Source organism: Caenorhabditis elegans, chromosome III, assembly GCF_000002985.6.
Source record: "Caenorhabditis elegans chromosome III".
NCBI lineage: Eukaryota > Metazoa > Nematoda > Chromadorea > Rhabditida > Rhabditidae > Caenorhabditis > Caenorhabditis elegans.
Genome location: NC_003281.10, coordinates 7,257,380 through 7,281,291, shown reverse-complemented (window position 1 = coordinate 7,281,291; position 23,912 = coordinate 7,257,380). Strand labels below are relative to the sequence as shown.

At 34.0% G+C, this 23,912-nt stretch overlaps 4 protein-coding genes and 2 non-coding genes across 7 annotated transcripts; 3 read left to right on the top strand and 3 right to left on the bottom strand.

Moving 5' to 3' along the window:
- Positions 1-92: 92 nt before the first annotated feature.
- Positions 93-3,693, bottom strand: B0361.11 (Putative transporter B0361.11). The gene is made up of 11 exons (NM_001025953.5): positions 3,614-3,693; positions 3,383-3,568; positions 3,234-3,337; positions 2,189-2,459; positions 1,861-2,138; positions 1,683-1,814; positions 1,269-1,372; positions 1,059-1,218; positions 501-630; positions 368-457; positions 93-323 (listed from the first exon to the last, which is right to left on the bottom strand). The coding sequence occupies exons 1-11, from the start codon at positions 3,686-3,688 to the stop codon at positions 117-119; spliced, it is 1,737 nt and encodes a 578-aa protein (NP_001021124.2). The 5' UTR covers positions 3,689-3,693; the 3' UTR covers positions 93-116.
- mir-2214 lies at positions 2,514-2,577 on the bottom strand. Its single transcript, NR_052444.1, has one exon. It is a non-coding gene; the product is annotated as a pre-microRNA mir-2214 (primary transcript).
- On the top strand, positions 2,761-2,823 carry B0361.13. The gene has a single exon (NR_131440.1). It is a non-coding gene; the product is annotated as an Unclassified non-coding RNA B0361.13 (non-coding RNA).
- A 324-nt stretch (positions 3,694-4,017) lies between the features above and the next one.
- On the top strand, positions 4,018-5,793 carry spot-1 (Putative methyltransferase spot-1). The gene is made up of 7 exons (NM_066201.5): positions 4,018-4,117; positions 4,166-4,255; positions 4,307-4,469; positions 4,550-4,926; positions 5,032-5,146; positions 5,202-5,282; positions 5,378-5,793. Exons 1-7 carry the CDS (start codon positions 4,021-4,023, stop codon positions 5,589-5,591), a joined length of 1,137 nt encoding a protein of 378 aa, NP_498602.1. The 5' UTR covers positions 4,018-4,020; the 3' UTR covers positions 5,592-5,793.
- Positions 5,794-5,895: 102 nt separating this feature from the next.
- On the top strand, positions 5,896-12,876 carry psd-1 (Phosphatidylserine decarboxylase beta chain). Of its 2 annotated transcripts, NM_001025957.6 has the most exons (5): positions 5,896-5,971; positions 6,133-6,241; positions 10,910-11,034; positions 11,564-12,093; positions 12,285-12,876. In NM_001025957.6, the coding sequence occupies exons 1-5, from the start codon at positions 5,912-5,914 to the stop codon at positions 12,592-12,594; spliced, it is 1,134 nt and encodes a 377-aa protein (NP_001021128.1). In that variant the 5' UTR covers positions 5,896-5,911; the 3' UTR covers positions 12,595-12,876. The 2 variants fall into 2 exon arrangements, with proteins under 2 accessions (NP_001021128.1, NP_001021127.1); NM_001025956.6 differs by lacking the exons at positions 5,896-5,971; positions 6,133-6,241 and adding an exon at positions 10,149-10,342.
- On the bottom strand, positions 12,788-22,301 carry B0361.4 (globin). Its single transcript, NM_066199.7, has 7 exons — positions 22,195-22,301; positions 16,919-17,094; positions 15,847-15,971; positions 14,629-14,750; positions 14,207-14,366; positions 13,388-13,648; positions 12,788-13,114 (listed from the first exon to the last, which is right to left on the bottom strand). The coding sequence occupies exons 1-7, from the start codon at positions 22,278-22,280 to the stop codon at positions 13,067-13,069; spliced, it is 978 nt and encodes a 325-aa protein (NP_498600.3). The 5' UTR covers positions 22,281-22,301; the 3' UTR covers positions 12,788-13,066.
- Between the last annotated feature and the right edge of the window lie 1,611 nt (positions 22,302-23,912).

Genomic DNA, 23,912 nt, shown 5'->3' with positions numbered 1-23,912 from the left:
TCATATCTCGAATTTGGCATTTCGGTTCTCTCATTCTTCTAAAATTAGTTGAATTCTTCGGAAAAAAAGAAGTGAACATATTATACAAGTTGTTTCGGGAAGAAATGTGTTTATTCTTATATTCTGTATTCTTTGTCAGAAAAGTTAACAGTATCAAGTTTCTTGCTGACACTTTCACTTGACAACGTCTTCTTTGATCGAACACTTGTTTTCGACAATGCTGACACCGAGGAAGATGATGATTTGCTTCTACGATACGCTGACAAATCATTCGTTTCCGATGGATAAGAGAGACTTTCAATGTCGGTAGGCAACTTTTTGTTCTGAATAGAAATGTATATTTTTGTTTCAAAAATCACCAACTAACCTTTGTCTCATGCAACATGAATGCCAACGTTGCAGAAATGAAACTGAAAAGCGCAATGACCACAAATGGAATCCAGTTTGGTGACATAACCTGAACAATGTTGAGTAATTCTTTGAATTCTCTCGAGACTTACAATATGTTTGACATATGGTGACATTATTATTCCCATACTTTGTGGAATGTTCATCAATGAGAAACACAGTGATCTTACAGATGTTGGGAATTGTTCAGTTGCCCAGATTGGATGAACAGAGTATATTATTCTGAAAATATGCTAGAAACCGTATTTGCTATTCCTCGGTGCATTTCATAAATTTGGTTAGAAATACTTGTAGATTCAAATTATGCTTTGAACGGTATAGGTTAGAATGTGATACGAAGCCATTTGAGGACCTTATCTGGAGACAATGTTCAGTATTTGTATCAAACTTATTACATATTTCATGTCATGTCAAATGTTATGTTCTACAACTTTGTCTCTTAAACTAAAACTCTACAATCACTTTAAACATAGTTATAACAGTTTGGTAATTGGCTGAGTAGCGACTTGCTGACCACTTGATACTGAATTTCGTCAATTTTGATAGGATTTTCATGGAAATTTCTACTAATACAATAAATTACGTTATTTTTAATGAAAAATACTTTTTGGCTTGAAAAATTTGATCTATAAATAACGCAAGAAACTCACGTGGCCATAACTTTTGCTACAAGCATGATGACAAGCTTAAATTCATAAGAATCAAGAAATACTGTAACTCCAATAAGAGCAAGAGTTTGAAATACAAGGCACCAAATGACAATCATCTTTCGACCCATTTTCATCATTAATGGAATTACGGCAAGACCAGCTGAAAGTAGAAGAATTGATGGAAATTCCAGGATTTCTGAAACAGTTCACCTGGAATCTCAATCAAAGATGAATAGAGGAATGCCTGGACCTGATCACCGCCAAGCTCAACGGACATAAAGGAAATTGCAAAATAGACCAGGGAAATCACCATTCTGAATAATTAAAATTGGGAGAACGACAAAATGGATCAGTTTTTTCTAAATAAATTGGAAAACCAGACTTGCGAACTTTTGAATTCTTTAGATAAAGTTAATCTAAAATCGTAGTGTACAGAAAAACAAGTAGCCATGCATAAAGACAGTATAAATGCTCATGAGACATACCTACATATCTACCTACATGCCTACATCCCTAGTCATAATGTATTATGGAGCTCCCGACATTATCTTGAACAGAAGTCACCTAATAAATAACCACAATAGACCGGCCCATTTATTGGCTTTTTATAGTTTCCCAACTTACTCGATAAATCCGTTTGCAAAAAGGAGCCAAATCAATTTTTTACTCCCCAGCAAGGCTTTGAACGATTCATGTTTTTCCTCATGATGTGAACTTTGTTGGCAATCATTGAATTCAGGTGATACGTTATTCACTCTAAAAACGTTATTAGAATACTTCTATATTCTTAACTAGAGCCCACCTATTTGCAGTTTTAATGTACTTTTTCAACTTTTCGGTTTTATTCTTCGTTATCAGCCAGTGAGGACTCTCGGGTAAGAAATACCATAAAGCAAAACCATAAACACCGGGTAATGATACAATAAAATATCTCCATCGCCAGTCATCAGTCATCAGAGTTACCAAAAGTGTCCATACCATACCAAGAGACCATGCCACGTTGTAGACTACCGTAATCCAGGCTCTTGCCTTTTCAGACAAGTATTCACATGTGGCAACACTTGCAACAGAAAGATACGACTGAAATTGATATGTTCAGTTGTTTTAGATCTTCAAAAGATGAAGCTCACATCACTACAAGCTCCAATAAATGCTCTCAGAATTAGAAAAATTGCAAAATTTGGACTAAAGGATGCAGCCATGTTTGCCAAAAAAGCCAGAATTGCTGTTGTCACAATAATTGGTTTTCTTCCATATCTATCAGCTAACATTGACATAAAAGGCACTGCAATCACTGCTCCAATCGTGAAAATTGTCAATCCAAATTCTTGAAAAAACCAATGAGAACATGAGAGATCAAAATCTACGAGCAAATTCGTAGATGCTTTTTGATTCGTGACACTGAAAATGTTTTGTTTTGATATTTGAGTCCTAATAATATACAAAATTGCAAAAAACGCCGGTCAAGTTGTTGTCAATGGGGGGTTTTGAAAGATAACCCATTGACTCCGGACCGAATTGAAAGTTGTCTTCTCTTGGTTGTTTATATACCACATACTCTCCCAGCGCCAGACATTTTTCCAGTACTTGCATGGTTGTAGACACAGAGACGAAAGGAAAAAGGAAATTATGAAATTCAGCGCAAAAAGTCGGTCGCTTGGGAGAATGTTTGTATATAAGCAGATGTTGAATGATCACTTTCAATACGGTCCGGAGTCGGTGGGTTATCTGAGAAGCCCCCCATCGACACCAACTTGACCGATGAAAATTTTAGTTTTTAAATATTTATTTGTTTCAGTTTATGATTTCTGTGTGGACCATTAACGACTACAGTAACCTCAGTTTTCAGGTTTTATCACTGTTTTTCAACAAAAAATGTATTCCAGAAAAAACCGCAAAAATTGAAGAAACGGGTTACTGTATTGGCGCATTTTCCATTATAAAATACTTCGTTCGTGTCGAGACCTGGCATTAAACGTTTGGTAGAAAAATTGCAAAATTCCGCCACTGGATAATCACCATCACCTTATTCAGAAAAAAATCCGATTATTATAATTTTAGTGGACAAAAAATTATGGAACATTTTTTAATCTATTTCCATAAACTACAAATAATGTTTTTCAAAAGAACATTTTTTGCAACGTGGAAAGAGGTGGAATGCGAAAGTATACTCACTTGACAAGTGTATTTTCAGCAATTCCACAATATTCTCCATTCAAATTTCCAAATGCTTTACTGGATTCCGTTTCAATTTGACAAGTTTCACTTATAGGAATCGTCTACAATATCACGATTTTTATATAAAATAAAAATTAAATTCCAACCTCATTTTTATACTCGCATTGTTTTTCCAGATTAAGCTGCACAAAACTCATAATATACATAGATGAAGAATAGAAAAAATTTAGAGTTTGCACGAGGACATAAGTAAATATCTGGTATTTTCCATAGGCTCCATAAGCTTCTACAAACTTATCTGGATCCAATTTCTTCAGACGCTCGGAGCTTTTCTGAAAATTAGCTAAAGCTATCTAGATATTTTAAAAATGACCTACCTTCTTGGAATTATTTTCTTGATTTTCTGATTTCATTTCATCGAACTGTTCATAACTTCGTCTTGATATCGACATTATTTACGAAATAAATTATTTTTCTTCGCAACTGGGAGATAATATCCATTACGTAAACGTGACTTTTATTCAAATTTAGTTTTAATTCTATATTCCTTTATATTACTCTCGGTGAAATTATTGAAAATCAATCCAATGTTGCAAAAACTCATATTCGAAAAACCGCGCATGTGATGTTCGATTGGAGCGCGAATGCATTTACGAATAAAAAACAATTTTTTTTGCAAAGTTTTATACAATTTCCACTTTTCCGTCCTAATTTTCACATTTTTCAGTGTTCTAATGTTCTTTCACAAATTATATTCGATTTGAAAGTAATGTTTTTTCAGAAAATGCATCCTGATCAGAAAAAGACATTTAAAGAGAAAAATGACATTCGTAAAAAATTGTTCAATTCGACAAAGGAGGAACGATTAGATTGGAGAAAAAGTAAGTTATTTAATTGCTTGTTTATTTTCATTTTTAATATATTTCCAGTGAAAGACGAGAAAAAGCGAAAAAACGAAGAAAAAATTATCAAGGAAGCCGAAGAAGCAAAAAAAGCGAAAATTGAGAAAGTCGATCACAGTGAGTTAACGTTTAAATTAAATTTAAAAATTTCAAATTTCAATAATTCAGCTCCACCATTCACAATTTCCATCGCCGTTCCTGGTCAATTTCTGAATAATGCTCAATCAGCCGAACTTCGAACGTATATGGCTGGTCAAATTGCAAGAGCAGCTACTTTGTATCGTGTTGATGAAATTATTATCTACGACGAGTCATGTAGAATGACGGACGAGTAAGTTTTAACTTAAATTCGTTAAAAAGAACTGAAAATTGTGGAAAAAATTTCATTTGTTGAAAATTATAATTTTTCAGAGCCGTCAATGCATACTACAACGGAACGTGGCAAGGAAATCTTATTCCAGCTGAAACAAACTATGAAGGATGCTTCTATCTTGCAAAAATTCTTGAGTATCTCGAGTGTCCACAATACCTTCGAAAAGATCTATTTCCAATTCAAAAACCTTTGAAAAATGCCGGTCTTCTGAATCCTTTAGACGCTCAGCACCATCTTAAATACGATGAAAAGACACTTCGATTCCGCGAAGGAGTTGTACTGAAAAAACGATCAAAAGATGGCCGTGGACCAATCTGTAATATTGGATTGGAAAAGGAATTTGAAATTGATTCGGACGCCGTTCAACTGCCACCGTACACAAGGGTTACTGTAGAAATCAAGAATTTGACCGAACGTAAGTTTTAAAATTAATTTAAATATTTATTGCTTAAATATTCTGTAAAATTGTATTGCTGCCTTGCACTATTTAATATTAAAATTCTAAACAAATAAATTTCAGAATGCAAACTTTACCGTGGAAGCATCACAAGTGGAGCTACAGTAACCCGTGAAACTGGTTTATATTGGGGATATTCTGTGCGACTTATGACTGGATTACAGAAAGTTCTCCAAGCGTAAGTTCATATTATGAGAATACTTTAAATAATTTTTAAACTCCCAAATTTTCAGAAAAAAGTTTGACATTGTGGCCGGAGTATCTCCACGTGGAAAGCTGGCTTCTCAAATGGATGTTTGCATTTTAAACAAACCGTAAGATTTATTCACATATAATTACTAACATTTCGAGATATATCCTTTTAAAAATGAATAAAAAATGAAGATTTTATTAACTAAAATTATTACAGAAAAATATTGCTTGTATTCGGTGGAGTTGCCGGCGTGGATGCAGCTGTGGAATCTGAAGAATTGGCAGAATGGCGTCGCGCAGAAGATGCATTCGATGTGCTCATTAGAACAACTTCTCTTTCAAATGGGTCTCGCAGCGAACGTGTTGAGGAGAATGTGCTTTCCGTTTTGGCTCAAGTTCAATGCCATCTTGAGACTCTAAACGCGCTTTGAAGATATCCGATTTATAAGAAAATAATTTGGAAGTTATTGAACATTTTCTTAAAAATGCTCATTTCAACTTGTTTTCCAACCAGTTCTTAAAATTGTTTCTTCCCGTTATCTCTTTGTTTTTTGTTGAATGTTATTGTTACACTTATCGCCCATTTTACTCCTTGCTCGTTTTGTCATAAAAATAATGATTTGTTCGAAATTTTGTTCATTTTCAAATCTTTCACATTTCGGGTCATGAACCTAGATGCTATTTTTTTGAAATATTTTTATACATTCGAAGTTTGAAGAATTCTAATTTTGCCAGGTTCTCACCAGAAAACATGATGCCACTTTTCAACGTTCTTCGGTCCGCCAGAATGCTTCCTGCTGTTTCTAAAAAAGTATTCTTTTAGAATTCATTTTTTTTCTAATTAAAAAAACACATTTTTATGAAAGAAAAACGAAAACTGTGAGCCTGCTGTTTTCGTAACAAACTCCTGAAATATTTCTAGAAGTTTAAAAAAAAAGTTTTTCAAATAAATAAATTATGCTTCTTGAGCAGGTTGTGAGCCCGCCAATGATGCTCCGAAGCGTCCGTGAATTGACGAATCAATCGAAAAATGTGTACGCGACGAAGGAAGTGATAATTGGAGCATCCCAGAAAAAGAAAAGTTAGTTTTTTATTTTATGGATTGATTAATTTAAAAATTGTGTATTTTCAAAAAAAAACCTAATGTTCAATTTAAATCTTATCATTTCGCCCTGAAATTTTTCTGAAAATGTATAAATTAATCACTAGATAGAAAGATGTCCAATTATTTAATAAATGTAATTCTAAAACGTTTTCCTTGAAAATTCAAAAATGTTGAACATAGTTTCAAAATTCATTTTCTAGTGAAACATTTTTCACTTTTTAGCCCCTTTTATCGAAAAATGCAAGAAAAATGTCAAAACGCCTCAAAAAAATACCCGAAAAAACCTCAAAATAGAATCGTATGTTCGAAAACCCAACAAAAATTGTTCAAATAACTGTGATCTATGTGTTCTACTTCTGTGTTTGAACTAAATTGTCCCATTTCTGCTTTGGTTTTTAGTCGTGGCGAGTTGTTAAATAGATTTGTACAAGATATATTTGGCTTCTGTTTTTTTTTAAGTTTTGAATCAAATGACTAGAGAAAAAATTTTATGATTCCACGGAAAAAACTAAAAATAGCAATTACCGTATTTCCTCTAATAGTATTGCACCCTCCATGTTCCTACAAAATAGTTTCTCGCTGACTTCTTCCTAAGTGTCTTACATTTAGTTTCACTCAATTTACTACTGTAGAATGTATATAGTTATAAAATTCAGTCGACATTTCCTAGTACAATTATCTGCAATAAATACGCTCAAATACAGTAGTCAGGATTCTGTTCGATCTCTGCGTCGTTTTGTTGTTTTTTGTCTCATTTTTTTCCCATATCGACCATTTCCATCACTATTTGCTCTTTCGGCCTCCTTCATTCTCAGCAGCTTTTCTCTCCATCAACAGAAGCAACAGGTGCTGCACAGTCCTCCCAAACCTGGTTTGAAATCGGTCGTACAAACATAAAAGAAGTCCTCCTCGACCTGCATCTTTTTCTTCTTCTTCTTCTTATGTCGATCATTCTTCATCTACATCTATACCAATTTCCAATATTAGTAGTTCCTCCTCCATTTCTTTTTCTGCTTCAACAAAAAACTACCGTAGTTTGATTGAACAATGTTCGTAGAACAATAATCTCGATTGCTGCAAAAGTAAAACAAGATAATGGCGTGATTTGATTCTTTGATCCAAATTGGTTCAGACACGAGAAACCTGACACGTTGGATTACATGCGTCACGCCACATACTTTTGTGGTCATCTGATTGTACCTTTCGGAAATACGATATTCCTGGAGTCTATATGCTTATCCACGTAGAGCAGTTTCACATGTTTCAACAATCAAAAAGACATTTCGGCATTCTTTTCATTAAGAATATATTCTGAAGATGGACATTGTTTCCTTTGAAATCTAACATGATGTACTCTAGAAAATAATCCTGAAAAAAATAATGTGTTTTCCTATCGTTGAACTGTTTCAAATTCATAGCATTTAAATTTTATGGGTTTTGTCGGTATTTACAAATCATTGGTTTTCCTTAAACTCTAAATCTAGATTAAGATCTATCCAATTCCGTGTAAAATACTATAATAAAAACTATAATTTTCCAATAGGATAGATTTTTCTCGCAAAAAACCTACTGGTCATTGAGCAAAACACATGTTTATTATCTCTAATTTATTTAGAAATTCCACATTTTTTGGGATTGTGTGGGTCACACGCTCTCCATGTGCAGGGTTCTGGTGGTTTTCTATTAAAATTTTGAAATCAGTGAACCGAGAAGAATATTTTTCAAAGCGACTTTTCAGCAGAAGTTTTCTGCGTTTCACATGCTGCTCTAAATATTAAAATTTACCGATTTGACAACATTTTGATCACGTTATTGTACAATATTGTAAGTTATTGCAAGTTCTTTAAACTCCTCCCCCTTTCTTTGTTGTCCTTTCCTCTCACGTGATATTCTGTCTTCCGTACATCCAATGGACAATATCGGGCCATCGGAAGAATGCATCAACCCAACACGTGATTTTCATCATCTCCTCTGGGAAAAAGTGTTTCTATTTTTTAGAAATTCCCTTTCCATATCAAAACCCTACACTTTAGTTGCTTTTGTGTTTTTGTTTCTGCTTCTCTTCTTGCACTGTATCCGTTTCTAGCCCCGGGACGAGAAGTTAAGTGATAAATCGGTAACTGATAAGGAAAAAGGACGGCAGGAAAAGGTGGAGCCTAATGCAGAACTTAATGAAAAGAAATGGCCAGTCGAGGTGGGAAAAAGGTATCAAAGAACATCTAGTTTGATATTAGATGAGATGATATTATTTGAACTTATGAACCTATTAATAAGAACGGTAATTTTATTATCACATACTAATAATATTAGGGAAACATGGATTTAGATGGATTACATTTGAAACGGTTCCTTGTTGTACTTTTGTTGATTACATATTCTTGTCGTAAAACATACTGGCAGATACCGGAAATATATGCTCCTACCAATAGAAATTCAAAAATTCAAGACATTTTCTGGGTTTTTCTCAAACCAGTAAAACTAAAAATAAAAAGTACAGATTATGTAATATAATATCTTTATTATATTTACTCTTACTCTATCCACTTTCATTCTATGAAAAAACATCACTCGCGTCCTCTTCAAAAACCGTAACGATCGGGGCATCATGCCACACACATCACCGGAACTCTATTCTCGAGCACATTCCCCACATGACTATCCATTCCTAATGTCTGCGTCTCTTCTTCTCCCTCACTCTCATTGTCACAAATAATGGACCCCGCCTCATCAGAATCACATGACTCATCGGGTGAGATGAACGGGGGGTCCCCCGCTTGTTTACCAGGGGACGAATGAATTTGCGTATTCCCTATTCTCTCTTCGTCTACACTGTTATTTTCTACTTTTTTTGGGTGGTATTATACGTTCAGATTCACTGCGTCCATCATCATCTCATATAATTGGTCTCCGTTTTACACAATTTCGACATTTTTTGCCTCGTTCTGTTTGTTTCCGGTGTACTCTTATAATGGAGAGTATTTTCTTATTGAAAAATTTCAATCGAAAAAATTCCGACATTCTGATGATTGTATCTTGAATTTACACTGTCCTACCAGTAGTGTAACAACTTCTGACCTGAAGTGAGAGGTGCCTACTTGTCCGCTTTTGCTTTTTGGTTAACTTAGTAGTTGTTGAAAGTCTACTAAATAACTTCAAAATTTCGGTTAAAATACATTTTTATTGCTTTTAAAAAATCATCTTGGTTGATATTTGAGCATTATTAAAATCGAGGCAAATACGAACAGTTTAAAGTTTATTTCAAATTATTTCCACTTGATTTCACTTGATTTCGTCTGAATCTACAACTACAGAAGTGAACGCCTAACAAAGTTTTTTTCGGAATTTTTTTGGAATTAACTTGAAGGCTGGCAAATAGCAAGTATCTTTCAAAGAAGAATTAGAAAAGAATGATGAATGCAGCATTTATTTCAGAACTGATGATTACCATTATAACCCAATTCAAAAACGTTTAAATTTTTATAAAAAACGTCTCCACATTTGACCATAGTTCCACTGATTTGTGCTCATCTCTTTCAGTTCTTATCTTTTGTTTTTTTTTCTTTTAAAAAATATATTATCATCCAAATAGGGAACTGTTCGTTACATCACCGCACAAAGTTCGTCATTTTGGAAAATACCAATTCAGTTCGTCATTTCCATTCATTCTCATCACATGTTCTTTCTCATTTTCTTATTTTGTCTGAGTCTTTGTTATTCTAAGTCTCTCTCACTCTCTCATTTACCATCTACAATTTCCTCTCAATAGAAGCATCATCACCTTCTTGTATTTCGTATCTTTCGACCTGAAATTGTTATTTTTCCGCGTTCACATCTCTATTATCTCGTCTCAAAAGTTCTTCTTATCAACTTAAACAATTTTAAGCTCCGCCCACTTTCCCATACACACTTACCGTGTTTTCACACTGCGATGTGAATAGACGAACGGAATAAGTGATCTTCACAATCTTATTTGTTTTTTTTTTTTGGAAAAAGAAATGTTGGATATCTACTCTGGTGGTTTTCTTCATCCTGATTCACTAATGGCACTCAATCCTTTTTTGATTTTTGTGGCATTTTGTAAGTACGAAAAGTGACCGATTTTCTAAAATTGAACTCATAGGGATCCCATACAGGATGAAAACAGTCTTTTGAGAATAATAAGAGAATGAGTATAAAAGAGTCAGTTATTTTTAAAATTGAAAAAAAAAAATCAAAATTCATCTTTGTTCCTCAAGTTTATCCAAAAATGTATCTTTATTATACAAAAATTAAAAATATATTCAAAAAGAACATTTTCCTCCGGGAAAGTGTTTAAAAAAAAATTAAAAATCCAAATTCATAGTTAGATGCATTTTTTTTAAATGTTTCCGTTTTGTTTTTAAACTCCCAATTCGTCATTTTTGCATATGTTCAAAACATGAAAAACATGACTCATGCGGTCATTTCAATTCCACTTTCAATAATCTTGATTTAAAATTTTAAAATGTTTCACGAGAGTCCAATGTTCGCTGATTTTACCAACTTTTTGGGTACGTCGGTCAGAATTTTATCATCGGAAAGCATCAATAAAAGCAATAAGCTTAAAATTTAAAATGAAAAAATTCAATTTCGATAAGGAGTTTGATTGAAATGTATTTTTTTCAGGGAGTTGGGTGAAATGGTTGTCTGTCTCAACATTGATTATCGGCGGAGCTTCATATGTTGGGTATCTATTCACTCCGGATTGGAGAGAAATTGTGGATAGCAAGCATTATTACAGTAATTGGAAGGTGAGAAACAATTTTTTTCTCGAAAATTTCGAAAATTTCTACGTTGATTTTTGTTTGAAACTGTTTTTTATTATTTTGTAAGCCTATTTTTTATTACAAACAAAAAAAGTATCCTACAAGTTTTACCCAGATGCGAAATTTTGCTTAAGGATACGGTAACCGGTGACACAACAATTTTTTGTTAAGTTCAAAAATGTGTACACATAGAGGAGTACTGTAATTTCAAACTTACGTTCCTCCGGGATTTTCATCGATTAGTTATGTTTTTACGATAAAAGTATGTTTATTACAGTACTCTTCAAAGTACTTACTTTAGTTCTTACAGTACTTTACGCATTACAAAAAATTGTCGTCACAATTTTTTACCGGGTATTTTTTGCGCAAAATTTCGCGTCTGGGTAATATAGGAATGTTAGAAAATTGTAAGTGTTTGAGGGTTCCTCTAGGGTAACTAAAATAAACTTTGGAAAAAATTTAAAAATCTTACCAGTATTGAAACTCAATATATTTCTAATACATTTTCTTCAAGATTCGTGTCTACCTGTCTCTTCCATTCAACACTGCTAGCCGTGTCATTGGAGGATTGGCAAATCAAGAGATTCCCGTCTGGCTCCGCGAGCATCTTCTCGGTGGATTTGCCCGAATGTATGATTGTCGAATGGATGACTGTGTGGATCCAGATTTCAAGAATTACCCATCATTTGCCGCATTTTTCAATCGAAAACTCAAGGAATCAACACGCCCGATCAGTGCTTCTCCATTAGTTTCTCCAGCAGATGGAACAGTTCTTCATTTTGGAAAAGTTGAAGATAACAAGATTGAATATGTGAAAGGACATGACTACGACGTGGATAAATTCCTTGGTGATGTGGATCTTCCACAAAAAGATGAACTCGACTTGTATCAAGTTGTCATCTATTTGGCACCTGGAGATTATCATGCATTCCATTCACCTGCAAGATGGGTTGCCAATCAATGTCGTCATGTTCCGGGACTGCTTCTATCGGTTCGACCGACTCTGTTGAGTCATGTGCCACATTTATTCTGTTTGAATGAACGGTCAGTGTTGAAAATTTTTGTTGAATTTGAGAATATAGAGTACCAGGGATGTCATTAAAAATTCGACCAAAACAGCATACTTTTTGAAAAACTTTCCTTTTTTGGTCTGAAATAGCCAAAAAATTGTTTTTGCTACTAAATTTGTTTTCTTAGAAAACAAAAACTCAGCAATTTTAATATTATATTTTCAGAGTTGTGCTCAATGGTAGCTGGAGACACGGATTCTTTTCAATGTCTGCTGTCGCTGCAACAAACGTCGGAGACATTGTCGTCGACGCCGAACCTTCACTCCGAACGAACATTGTTCGCAGGAAAACTCAGAAAATAATGAACACTGAAACAGAAATCCATGCACCATATGTTTCGGGTGAACGTGTTGGAGAGTTCCGTCTCGGATCGACGATCGTCCTCGTTTTCCAAGCTCCACCCACTATTAAATTTGCCATCAAAGCGGGTGACCCACTTCGATACGGTCAAAGTCTTGTTGCTGATGGGGTTTAGAACATCCTAAATGCCTAGAAATTGTATATGATTTTGTTTTGTACAGTAGGATTCTTTATTGTTTAATCTGCTTTACACACCCCCTTAGTCCACGTGGCAAGTGTCGAGCTTGTAATCTCTTCTAACTCATGTTGTCTGTTGCTCCTATGTCGGGTACAACGCTCCCCTTACAACTCTTTTTTTAGCATTTCACTTTTCTTATATTTATTTTCTTTTCATGTTTGAAAGATTTATTCAAAAAAAAATAGAGAAAAAATAATAAAAATAATAAATGATTGAAAAATAACATGAATATATTGATGATTTGAGATCAACATACACAAACCCTGGATGAAAGGAAGAAGATGAGAAATTGAAATGGAAATGTGCTTTTCTTTTTTCAGTGAAGAAAAAACTATTTACAGCAAAAATTGATGAGATTATCTTATGAAGAGAAAAATAGTTGGAAACAATTATTGAAGGCTTCAGGTATTTATCGGACGAAGCTCGTGTCGGATGTTTTCGAAAAGTCGACGGAAAGCTGAAAATTTATGAAATTTTAAGAATTTATCAAAAATAATGCCGGCATGTTACTTCCTATTAGGTATATACTTCAGTTTCAATTATTCTTGTTTTCCATTAAAAAGGTTTTGTAAAAATATAAAATTTGCGCGTAGAATGTGCCGCATTTGTACGGTTTTTGCAAACTTCTCTCAACAATTGCTGCATCACATTCCACGCGCAACTTTGAATTGATTTTTTTTCACCTTTTCCCGAAATCAAGAGTTATCAAAAAAAGTTAGCAAATTTTTACCTGTTTCGTGATAGTATTCTGCGGTAACGAAGTTCTTCTCTGATGCCGTACTCTTTGATAATAACCATCTCGTACACCAGTGAACAAAGCAGAGAATAGTTGGCTCCATGCAGACAATGTTTCACATCTTTTATGAACTCCATCAAGTTTGACACATTCTGCAATTGCTGCATCAGCAAGAGGGGCGAAGAGATCAGGTCGGAAGCCCAAAGGACATAAAGATGCATATGTTCCACCGAGTTGTCGGGCGTGTGTGAGAACCTGGAATATATACTTTTTGGTGAAGAAAAGATACATTTTGACATTAGAGGTGGAGTAGCGTGAGTTGTGGACATGCTTTAATTACCAAAAAATAATCAAAAGTTCAGAAATACCACGAAAGGAAACCTATAAAATCGCACCAGTCACCGTTCATTGTATTTTGAACTGTAAAAGTGGATTTGTGGATAAAGTATTTTCCCTAACTTTTCCAAATAAAGTTTCCAAACTTAGATATAAATGTCATTGGTATATTTTGATATAAAAGTTTAATGGATTTGATTCAAAATCAAGATTATAGATTATCTACATTCTTGATTTACGTCAATATATTCTTTACATGGAATTAAATTCACATCGTACTTGACAAATAAGTCATTTTCAGTAAAATAGCTTTAGGTATGGATTTGAAATCCGAAGAATATCAAATACAAAGTGAATGAAGATTAGAATTCATAGAAAACGTTCAACTGATGGCTAAAAAGACAATGTTTAAAATTTTATTGAACTTTCCAATATTCATTTGTAATATTCATCTTCTCGTCGAAAAAAAGCCCTTACCTTCTCGGACTTATCAGCATTTTCGACAGCATCAGTAATCAATTCGAACATTTGTTTGCCCAGACATTCGATTTGTTTCTCATTCATTTTCGATAACATTGTTCTCATTTCCGCTCGCGACGCTGCCGCTCTTTTCATTATTGCATCACCGATTGATGGTCTGGAAATGAACAGAATTCGGATCTCAGAATATAAAATACCAACATAAGACTTATGGAACATTAAGTATATTTATAAGTTGTAACGACTACACTATAGAAACGTCCACTGGTAATGTAGCCAGCGTGTTTGATTTAGTTACTCTTACAGTTAAAATACCAATGAAATATGTGAATAGTTTATGATGTGGGTGTAGTATAGAATCAAACTTGGCAAAGTCTATTGACACATTCAAAAATTCTGAAAATAAAGATTCAACTCACTTTGCTGCTTTAAAACATTGTTGAATTCGTAGTCTATTAAGTGATGGTACCAATCCACTACTTGCCTTCCTTCCACCACTTCCTCCAGTTTTATCATCTTTGTTTTGTTGTGCAGCTACCGCCTGAAAATTGTTCAGTTAATCGCATCATCGACATGGAATGCATGTTTTCATATACTCTCATAATACAAAAATGATGTATTTTCTATATATGCGAAACTAATGATAGTGCACTGTGCTCGACCTTTGTGACTTTTAAGCTTTTTTGAAAATTCAAAAACTCGAACCTTTTTAACTTTGAATACAAAGAATATCGCGCGAATAATAGAAATATGTCTGCGCCGATTTTTCGTTTTCTTTGAAACCGAATTTCCGGAGTCTGATGGCCCGAAAGACATGAAACAGTGGAGGGAACAAATTAAGAACTTTGAAGCTGAAGATCAACAAAGATGAAGCTCAACAAATATGAAAAATGATCAAAACGAAATATATTTGCCTTGTAATCTTGGATTGAGGATGATCTATGGGGGAGGAGGATGGAATAGAATGTCTGACTGTTTTTTATCTCTTATTCTCTCACTCTTTTCTGTCTATTTTAGGATAATGAGAATAATAAGGTTAGCACATCTTGAAGAAAGTAGAAAGAGAAGAACATGATGGTCTCCTGGGATTTTGATTTCAAGATTTCCATTTTCCTTTTTTTCCATTAAATTGCAAAGAGAAGAGGAGAACAAATTGTATTCTGACAATGGAAGGTGCCCTCGGTTAAACAAGGAACAACTTTTTGGGTTCTTGTGAAGGTTCTCAGAATTCAGGAGAATTTGATTACAGAAACTTTTTAATCTTTCCCTAAATCCCTAAATTGTGCAAATCAAAAAATGATGGTTGAACTACAAATCGGCAATTTTCTCCTTCAACTCTTGAGCCTATCATCAGACTGACGTGCGAAGCTCGAAATCGTTGTTTGGATCAAAAGTGTTTTGGAAGAAGTTCGAATAGAAATATTAGACATTTTTAAAATTGGGGTTTTCCGAACCAAATCCAACATCTTTGAACTCCGAATACTGATTGGTTTAAAATTTGGCCGAGCGAATTGCTAATTTTCTCCAAATTTTCAAAGTAATGTTTTGTTGTTATTTCTGAACTTCAGACTATTTAGGTTAAGTTAAAATAAAATCTTGAATGACCGTACTTCACATTAAGCATCAAAGAGCCTTACCTGTGCGTCGTCCTTCATTTGGGCAGAACACAAACTTCGACTTCTGCGTCGATCGTTAGATGAAGCAGTCAATGGACTTAACAATGAATCACCGGAACCGTCGCTTGATAGTCGGAAATTGGAAACTGAAAATGAGAAATTGAGTGTGCTCATATAAAGATGTTGATGGGAATGATGATGATGATGATGAGATGAATGAGAGGCACCACAAATATTATAAAATAAAATATAAAAAAAACAGAGAGAGAGCAGCATGTGGGGGTGGTAGTGGTAGAAAAAGATGAAGGAGGAGAAGGTTATTACTATTGAAATGGCATTGAAGATAGAGATGTATTGAAAAGAAATAAAGAAAGAAGTATATTTCCTCAAGCTTCTTTTTATATTCTCCAGACGTTTTTTGCGGGTTTCCCTCTCCTTTTCCGGGTAGAGTCAGTCACTGAGAAGCAATTTGGAGCTACTTGTTTTTTGGTAATAAAACGGAAAAATAAAGTCATTTTTGAGGTTTCCGGAGAATGAAAAACTCAAATTGAGTCGATGATTCAGAACGGATGAGATATAAATAACAATTTTGCAGGTTCAAGAGGCAATGTTCCTAAAATTGCCAACGAAAAAAGTTGGTTTAGAAAGATAAGAATGAGACGTATCTAATGATTTTTGAAAGATATTTGGATCTATTTCACACTTTTTAAATCAGTTTTGGAATTGAAAATTTGACCTACCAAAGTTAAACATTGAAAGAGTTCTAGGGAACTTGTCCCAAAGAACTCATTTTGAAAGTCAAAAATCTCTCATCAAAGATCAAGACTCTTTCAGTTGTTTTTACTAAAGTTCCGAGCCGCCCGGATTTACAATAACCAACCGTGAGAAAGTGAATGAGTGATCAGAAAACTCAAAATAATTAAAATGAAATGAAAAAAATAGATCGAAGTCAATTGACAGGAATAGTACCAAACTAAAGACGGCAATTGCCAGCAAAATCATAATCTATTAGATAGTGCATTAGATTTTCTATTAGATTTTGCAAAACAGTCAATTTTAGTGCAAGTTAATTTAAAAAAAAAGATCCACTCACCAGAACTTTTCCTGGATCCAATACTAATTGAATCGTCTCCAGACAATTGCCCTTTAATAAGTGCAGGAATCGGAGGTACGATACTTCGTTTTGGTGGTTCAATAATAGAAGTTGGTCTCGATTGACTCACACTTCTCCTTGATTTCTTTCGATACACCGGAGTGCTCAGATGGTCTCTGTAAAAAGAAAACATTGATTATAAATGAGCTCATCCGTCAGCTGTATTTATAGAGTTCAATGGGAAAATGGATTTGAATTATTTATTTTTTATAACCTGCAAATACGTACCAAGAGCACATTTGTCGGATTAAAAATTTGAAGGCGGCTGGATGGAGAAGAGAGAAAGATGGAAAGGGGTTTCAGTCATTGCTAATCAGCTTAATTGAAGTAGCTCCACGATTCATTAGTTCGGAAAAAAGAATAAGAGAAAACAGAATGGAAACACAAGTTTTGTAAAAAAAGGAACTTCGTGGAAAATAGAAGTTTTCAAATGAAGGAAATCCAAACCCGGAAGCTTAACATTGTGATGGGTCCCGCTGCGAATCTGGTATGTCTATGAAAGGATAATGATCTAAATAGACATTCCACGCTGGCAGGTGCGCCTCTTCACTCGCTTTCTGTGCATCCTACCGGCAGCTTTTTATATCATACGCCGTAAAAATATATTCGAATTTTAAAGAAACAGCTAACTGTTAAAATTGAAAAATGTCGATGCACAAAAGTTTCTTAGAGGAAGTTTCCAGTCAGGTTGATACCAAAATATAGAATATATTTTCTGAGCTAATATTTCAGATCTAAATTCTGTTTACTTCGGAACTCTGTTACGAAAAATCGTAGGCGTATTCATGTTTTCGTGCCTGCTTTCCTAATCAATTTAACCAGCTAGCGGTCAACTTGATGATTCAATCGGTTTATTTCAAAGTGGTCTCTGAATTTCCAGGCACTTCAATGTTCCATTTTGGGTCCATTGATAAATGAATGAAGCAATTAATTGCCGTCTGCTCCACCCAGTCGTTTTTAAGCAAAAAAAGAACCACACAAAATCTTACTACATATTAGTCAAGATGATCAGAGTTCGGAATAAATGCTCTTGTAAAATATAATCGTTGAAAATCTAGGTTGAAGTCTCATAGATGGTAATGTAGATTACAGATAATATACCACATCTAGCAAAATTGTGATGACATGTGTCCTTGTAGATGCTTAATACCCTATGCTCCCGCTAGTACAAAACAATGCTTGAAAAATGTTCTGAACTATTCGAGGAATGACGAAATTTCGAATATTTTTTCGGAACACAACTCGAGGATCCTAAAATTGACAAATTGCTACAAATCTGAAAAACAAAATGAGACTGAAAGTTACTTCTTGTACTTGTACTAGTGAGGGCAGTGCATAGAGAAATGCGAAAAACAAGAAAAAGTCCAAGTGTGGGTGTATCCGCGAACCCAAATACAAGAATCCTGTCAAGTGAGCGCAAAAATCAGTGGGATTCAATTGAATAGAAAAGAATCAGAATGGGAGAGAGAAGCTGCAGGCAGGAATAGCAGCAGCAGAAAAAGTACCGCCCGTTTTTGTCTCTTTATCTTCTTTTTTTATTCTCTTGGACATGGGCATGAACAGAAATTGAATTTGTGTGTGTATGTGGCTCCCACCCGTTTCTTCTAGACCAAATTCCGCATTCAACTCGAAAATCTCCTGAAAATGAGACACTAGAAACCGCCGCGAGCTCTGCAAAACAGGGAAAACATATCCTATTTCTGGGAAGTTCTTGGAATTGGGACTATTGGTGACTTTAAACACATGCACCGAATTGTAATTCAAATCTAAAAACAGGGTGATTTGCGCCTACTGCAACATCTTCAACGCCTGGCTGCAACATAATATCCTAACAGTAACCATACACTACAGGAGAGTTTCATTGCTCACAATCAGACATCCTTGAAATCACAGGGACATACAAAATTTGTGACATTTGAACAACTTTAAAACATAGACCACTCATAATCAAAATTCTGATCAAAAGCACAATAAAATTGTTCTATGTTCTGAACCACGAAAATATTCATCAGTTTTTCTTTCTATCTGTTTTTTGTCGTCATTTCTCCGCAAAAAAAGTGGTTTGTTCAGACGCCTGAGGGATGATTGAGAGATCCGAGACCATGTGAACGGCGCCCCCAGGAGAAATGGGTAAGAAAAGAGCAAAACAATCGAAGGATTTTGAGTTGAGGGTGGTGGAAGTTAAAGTGGAAGTGAAAAGTGAAAAATATTCAGACAATGACGCACTTGTCTGGAAAAAATCGAGAAAAGTTAAAAAGTTTAGTTTTCTGGGCCGGTTCAGATTTTAAGCTCCAAATTCATAACTACAAAAAGATTGGGTAATTTTTTAACTAACTGGACTTAACTAACAAATTAAGCATATTTCCAGTGTTATTTTAGAAGTAAATATCTATATTTTCAGGCATAAAAATATAAAATTTTTCAATAGAAGTCTGCTGTTTTTCTATCGTGTCAACTTAAGTCGTAATAAAGTATCAGGTCGTCCCATAAGTTTTTGTACTTTTTTTCGAATTATTCCCAAAACTTTTTCGGACAATTCTAAGATTTTATATTAGTGGTAGCATGTCACCAACTTGTCACCTTATTGCAACATAACTCTGGCATCCCAGGCCCCCGCGGTTGTTTAGAAAAACGAGTAACTATAGAATCAGCTTTTTACACCATTCCTTCTGGAGTTTGTTCTACACCACCCAGAGCTTAAAGTAATGGTTAATATATACTGTCAAGTAGATGCTTCCACACTCTTGTTTTAAATAATTTTAAATTTAGTATAACTATTCCGGAAAAACTACTGTAGCTAAACACAATTGTTGAGGCCAATTAAATATGGCGCCCGAGTTTTTGATTCCTGTGAAGCCGCTGGGAATGGAACGGGTGCATCGTGTATGTTTACGATAAGTGCACATCATGTGCAGTCAAAATTTTAAAAAAATTTAATTTTTTCAGTCATGGGGAGATGTTATAATTGAGAACATTGTAACCACACTATTTTGTACTTTTAACAATTGCCTATAGGAGTGATTGAAGCATATATTGGTCCATTTAGTCCTCGGAATGAAAGATAGATAATTAAGTCTAGTGTTATTTAGAAGTGGATATATGTATCATAAATAAATTAACAAACTTTACTGGTGGCCTCTTCGTTCAAACAATCTACATGGCCAACCTCATGTGATACCCGACATTTATAGTGTTGGGCTTCTAATTTATGATTGAGAAATCAGCAAGTAAAACGAAGTTTGTATTTGTACTATGCAAGTATTGTTATATAAAATTAGAAACAACAATCAAAATAATCCCATCACTTTTAGTGAGAAATTATTCCATGAAGATGTTCACTCAGTGCTTGATAAACATGAGCCAAATAGTCCACGTCCAAAACGGCTAATAAGTGCTAATGATAATTTTAACCATACTGAACATGTATTTTGAATCATTATCTTTACTAATACTATGTTTTCATGTTCATTGATAAATTCCCTGTGAATAGCAGGACGAAGGAAAACACCTCCCATTATTTGGGTATGTCGCTATTTGTGGCTCTGGTTTCCGTGATTGTTATCAGGAGGATATTGAAATAACGCATAAAAATTTTGACAAGTAGTACATACTATACATGCGCATTTATAAAAGATTCGATTTTGTTCTGTCAGTTTAGAACTTGTTCAAAAAGTTTTAAAAAAGTACAAAAACTTATGGGACGACCTGATAATTCGATCTCTAGGCGGATAATCAACTTTTATAAAACAATCATTGCTATCGATAGAATATCTGAATTTCTAGAAAATGATGATTTTCCAAATCGCAAAATTCAAAAATAAAGTTGAAACTAAGTGGCTATAACTGAAAATAATCAATGACAAAGTGAGAAATCTTGTCCACTTTGCAAATAATTGAAAATGGCTTCTTCTTCTCAACATTTTTTGTCATAAACTGACGTTGATATGTGATCAGAAGTAGTTGATATACCACAGAGGAAATATAATATTTCAACAAATAAGACGTCAATAGTTTCCAGTTGAAAACCTTTTGGATTTCCGCTTGACTTATGATGTGATGTTTCAGGTTTTATCAGTAATTTGGTATTTTCATGAAAAGACACAACATTTGAAATCCCTATCTTTTCCAAAAAAATTTTCAGAAAGTTAGGGGAGTTAAGTAGTTTTATAACTAATAAATTTAATTTTGCTCTAAAAATAGATAATTTTCAGTCATATTATATAAATTGATCTAAACTGATCTAGGAAAACAAATAGGGGAAACCCAATTTGCATATATCAAATACACACGGAAGTTGGAAAATGATTATATTAGATATCCTTATTTGTGTATCTTCCCAGTTTGACAAAAAAGTACAAAGAATACAAATTCAATTTCTATATTTCTCACTTTTGGAACACCAGCTCCATAAGATTTTCAAAAAGTGAAGCGTCGGATTTGTGAAGAAAAATATTCGCAAGCAAATTATTTTCAGAAGACGAAGAAAACGTGAGTTTTTGCACATTCCCAATTAAATGAGAGAATTTCAATTTCAATAGTCAGAAAATGTATACAATTTTAATGTTTGAACTTGGAAAAAAGAAGATTGGTGCATAAGAAATAAACATATATTAGAGTGTGTGAACGTTTCTTCAGAAGTTCATATTAGCGGTGCCAACTGGTGAGCATGAGTTTTTCAGAATTTCAGTAAAATTTAAAGTGAAGGTAAAATTTAAAGGGAAGGATCTCGTCAACATATAGATTGCCAAAAATTTGGCAGTTCTGGAATTTTCTGCATAATTTTAGAAATAGCACCCCAAGTTTAATCCTGCAATAACATGTTTTTTGGCTGATAAACCCAATTTTTTAAACTAGTTGCATTTCGATGCTCAACTATGTCAGGCTAATATAGGCTGAGATCGCCTTTCTAAAAAATTTGCTAACTGGCAAAATTGTTGCTTATTCGTGTCAAAAAAACACGGTTTTTACTACGAAGTAGTGCAATTTGGGAAATTATGAAAAATATACGTATTCTCAATGAACGAGAACTCATTTTATTTTTTTGTGAAACTCATTTCTTAAACATGTGCAAAAAATATTCGGTAGAGAAAAAAGTGAAGAGCTCTTAACCCGCTGAACCTCTAAATCGTTTAGACTTTAATGGAATTCAATAAACTTGACCTCATCTCTTTTTGTTCTTCAATTTGAAATCAAAAATCACGAAATCTAGAACTTACTTTTTCGAGTCGACACATTCGATAATCACATTTGGCTCTTTGCTTCCTCTTCGAATTTTTACAAGTGATGAGTTTTCGTTTCCCATTTTTGTTGTGGATTATTCTGAAAATTATAAGATTTTAAAAAGGTGAAAGGTATTGGAGTATTGGAAATCGATTACGAAAAATGAGATATATATCTGTTGCTCGAGCTATTACATTTTCAGTCGATTTCTAGCCCAAAACTTTAGGAACCAAAACTCTAAGAAACTCAAAACAATTTTCAGAAAGAAGTCTGATAAATCAGAAAACAACTAATTGTCAACGTTGTCACATTTAGAAAGTGAACACGCCGCAGCAAAAACATGGCACAACAAATTCCGCGCAACCTTTTTGAGCAGCCGATCCCTATACAGAAGTAAAGTACGTAAAGTTTCGTAACACTCATCGAGTCCTTGAAAATTGAACCAAAAATCGTAAAGACTTCTTCAGCTGGGAATAATCAAAAAAATGAAAGCAAAGGGAAGAGACGTTTTGAATTTGATACTTGTGAGAACATTTGCCAAAAAACTGGCAAAGAAATCAGACTGATGAAATGCCAAAAGGAAATGGAAGCGCGGGGGAGTTTTGAAAATTATTTTTTGAAATTGAGAGATTGTGTGGGGTGTCAAAGGAATTGGAAACCTCCCAATAAAGTCCGATGGGAGGATTAAAATGGTGATGACGTGGCAAATGGAAACGAACTAATTGAACTAATAGAGTATACGCAAAATGTGCAATGTTAACTCATTGAGCCCACACAGAAAGTGGAATGAAAGTGAGTAGTTAGAGATTTAGTGGAAGTAAAAATGTTTTAGTAAAAGGAAACTTGGCATCAATTTCACTTAAGATACCGTATTCTGTTTAAAAAAATCGATAAATTCAATAGAAAACTAAAAATAATCAAGTATGTACTAGAAAAGAATCAGTAAATTTTTTTTGAAATTTTGGGTGTCGTGTGTTGTGTTGTTTAAAACTTGAAAAAACAACATTAGACAAAATTTCAACATTTTGGAATTGTTAGCATTAAATTTTCAGAAAAGTGCCGTCACCTTGAACATATGTCAAGAAATGCGGAACTTTATGAATTTTTCGTTGAAAATTTCGGAAACATGTGGCAAGCACACAAGAATAATAAATGAGTATTATATGAATCTGAATAGAAAACGAGACACAAAAAATGAAAATCCTGTCGAATGACGTAAATCATTAGACGGCAGTCAACAGCGTCTGTAAATTCGGAATTTCTGAAAAAAAAAACAAAAAACTTGCGAGAGGATTTCTCATGAATTGAATGAGTATCGGGCAATCCCTTTTTTATCGAGACAAAGAAAACGAGGAACGAATTTTTCTTCAAAGTCTATGGAAAATGCAGTTTGACACGCCATGTTCCTTGTTTTTTGACACTTTTCGGAAGGCTGTTCAACTCAGAAATTATTGAATTTCGGAGTACAACTTCTGAAAGTTTGCATATAATTTTAGGGATTTCAAAACTTAGAAGTCTGAAGAAATTATAATTTTACTTTCTGGAAGTAAATTTAATTGAAGTTTTTGAAATTTTCTACGGAAAATATTTCAAAAAAATTACAGAAAAGCATTAAGAGACTAACATCAGAATGTTGTCAGAAAGTTGCAAAAATTCTACGGTAAATTGACATACTTCGGCAGAAAATGTTTTCTAGACGCGAAAAAATCAGCAA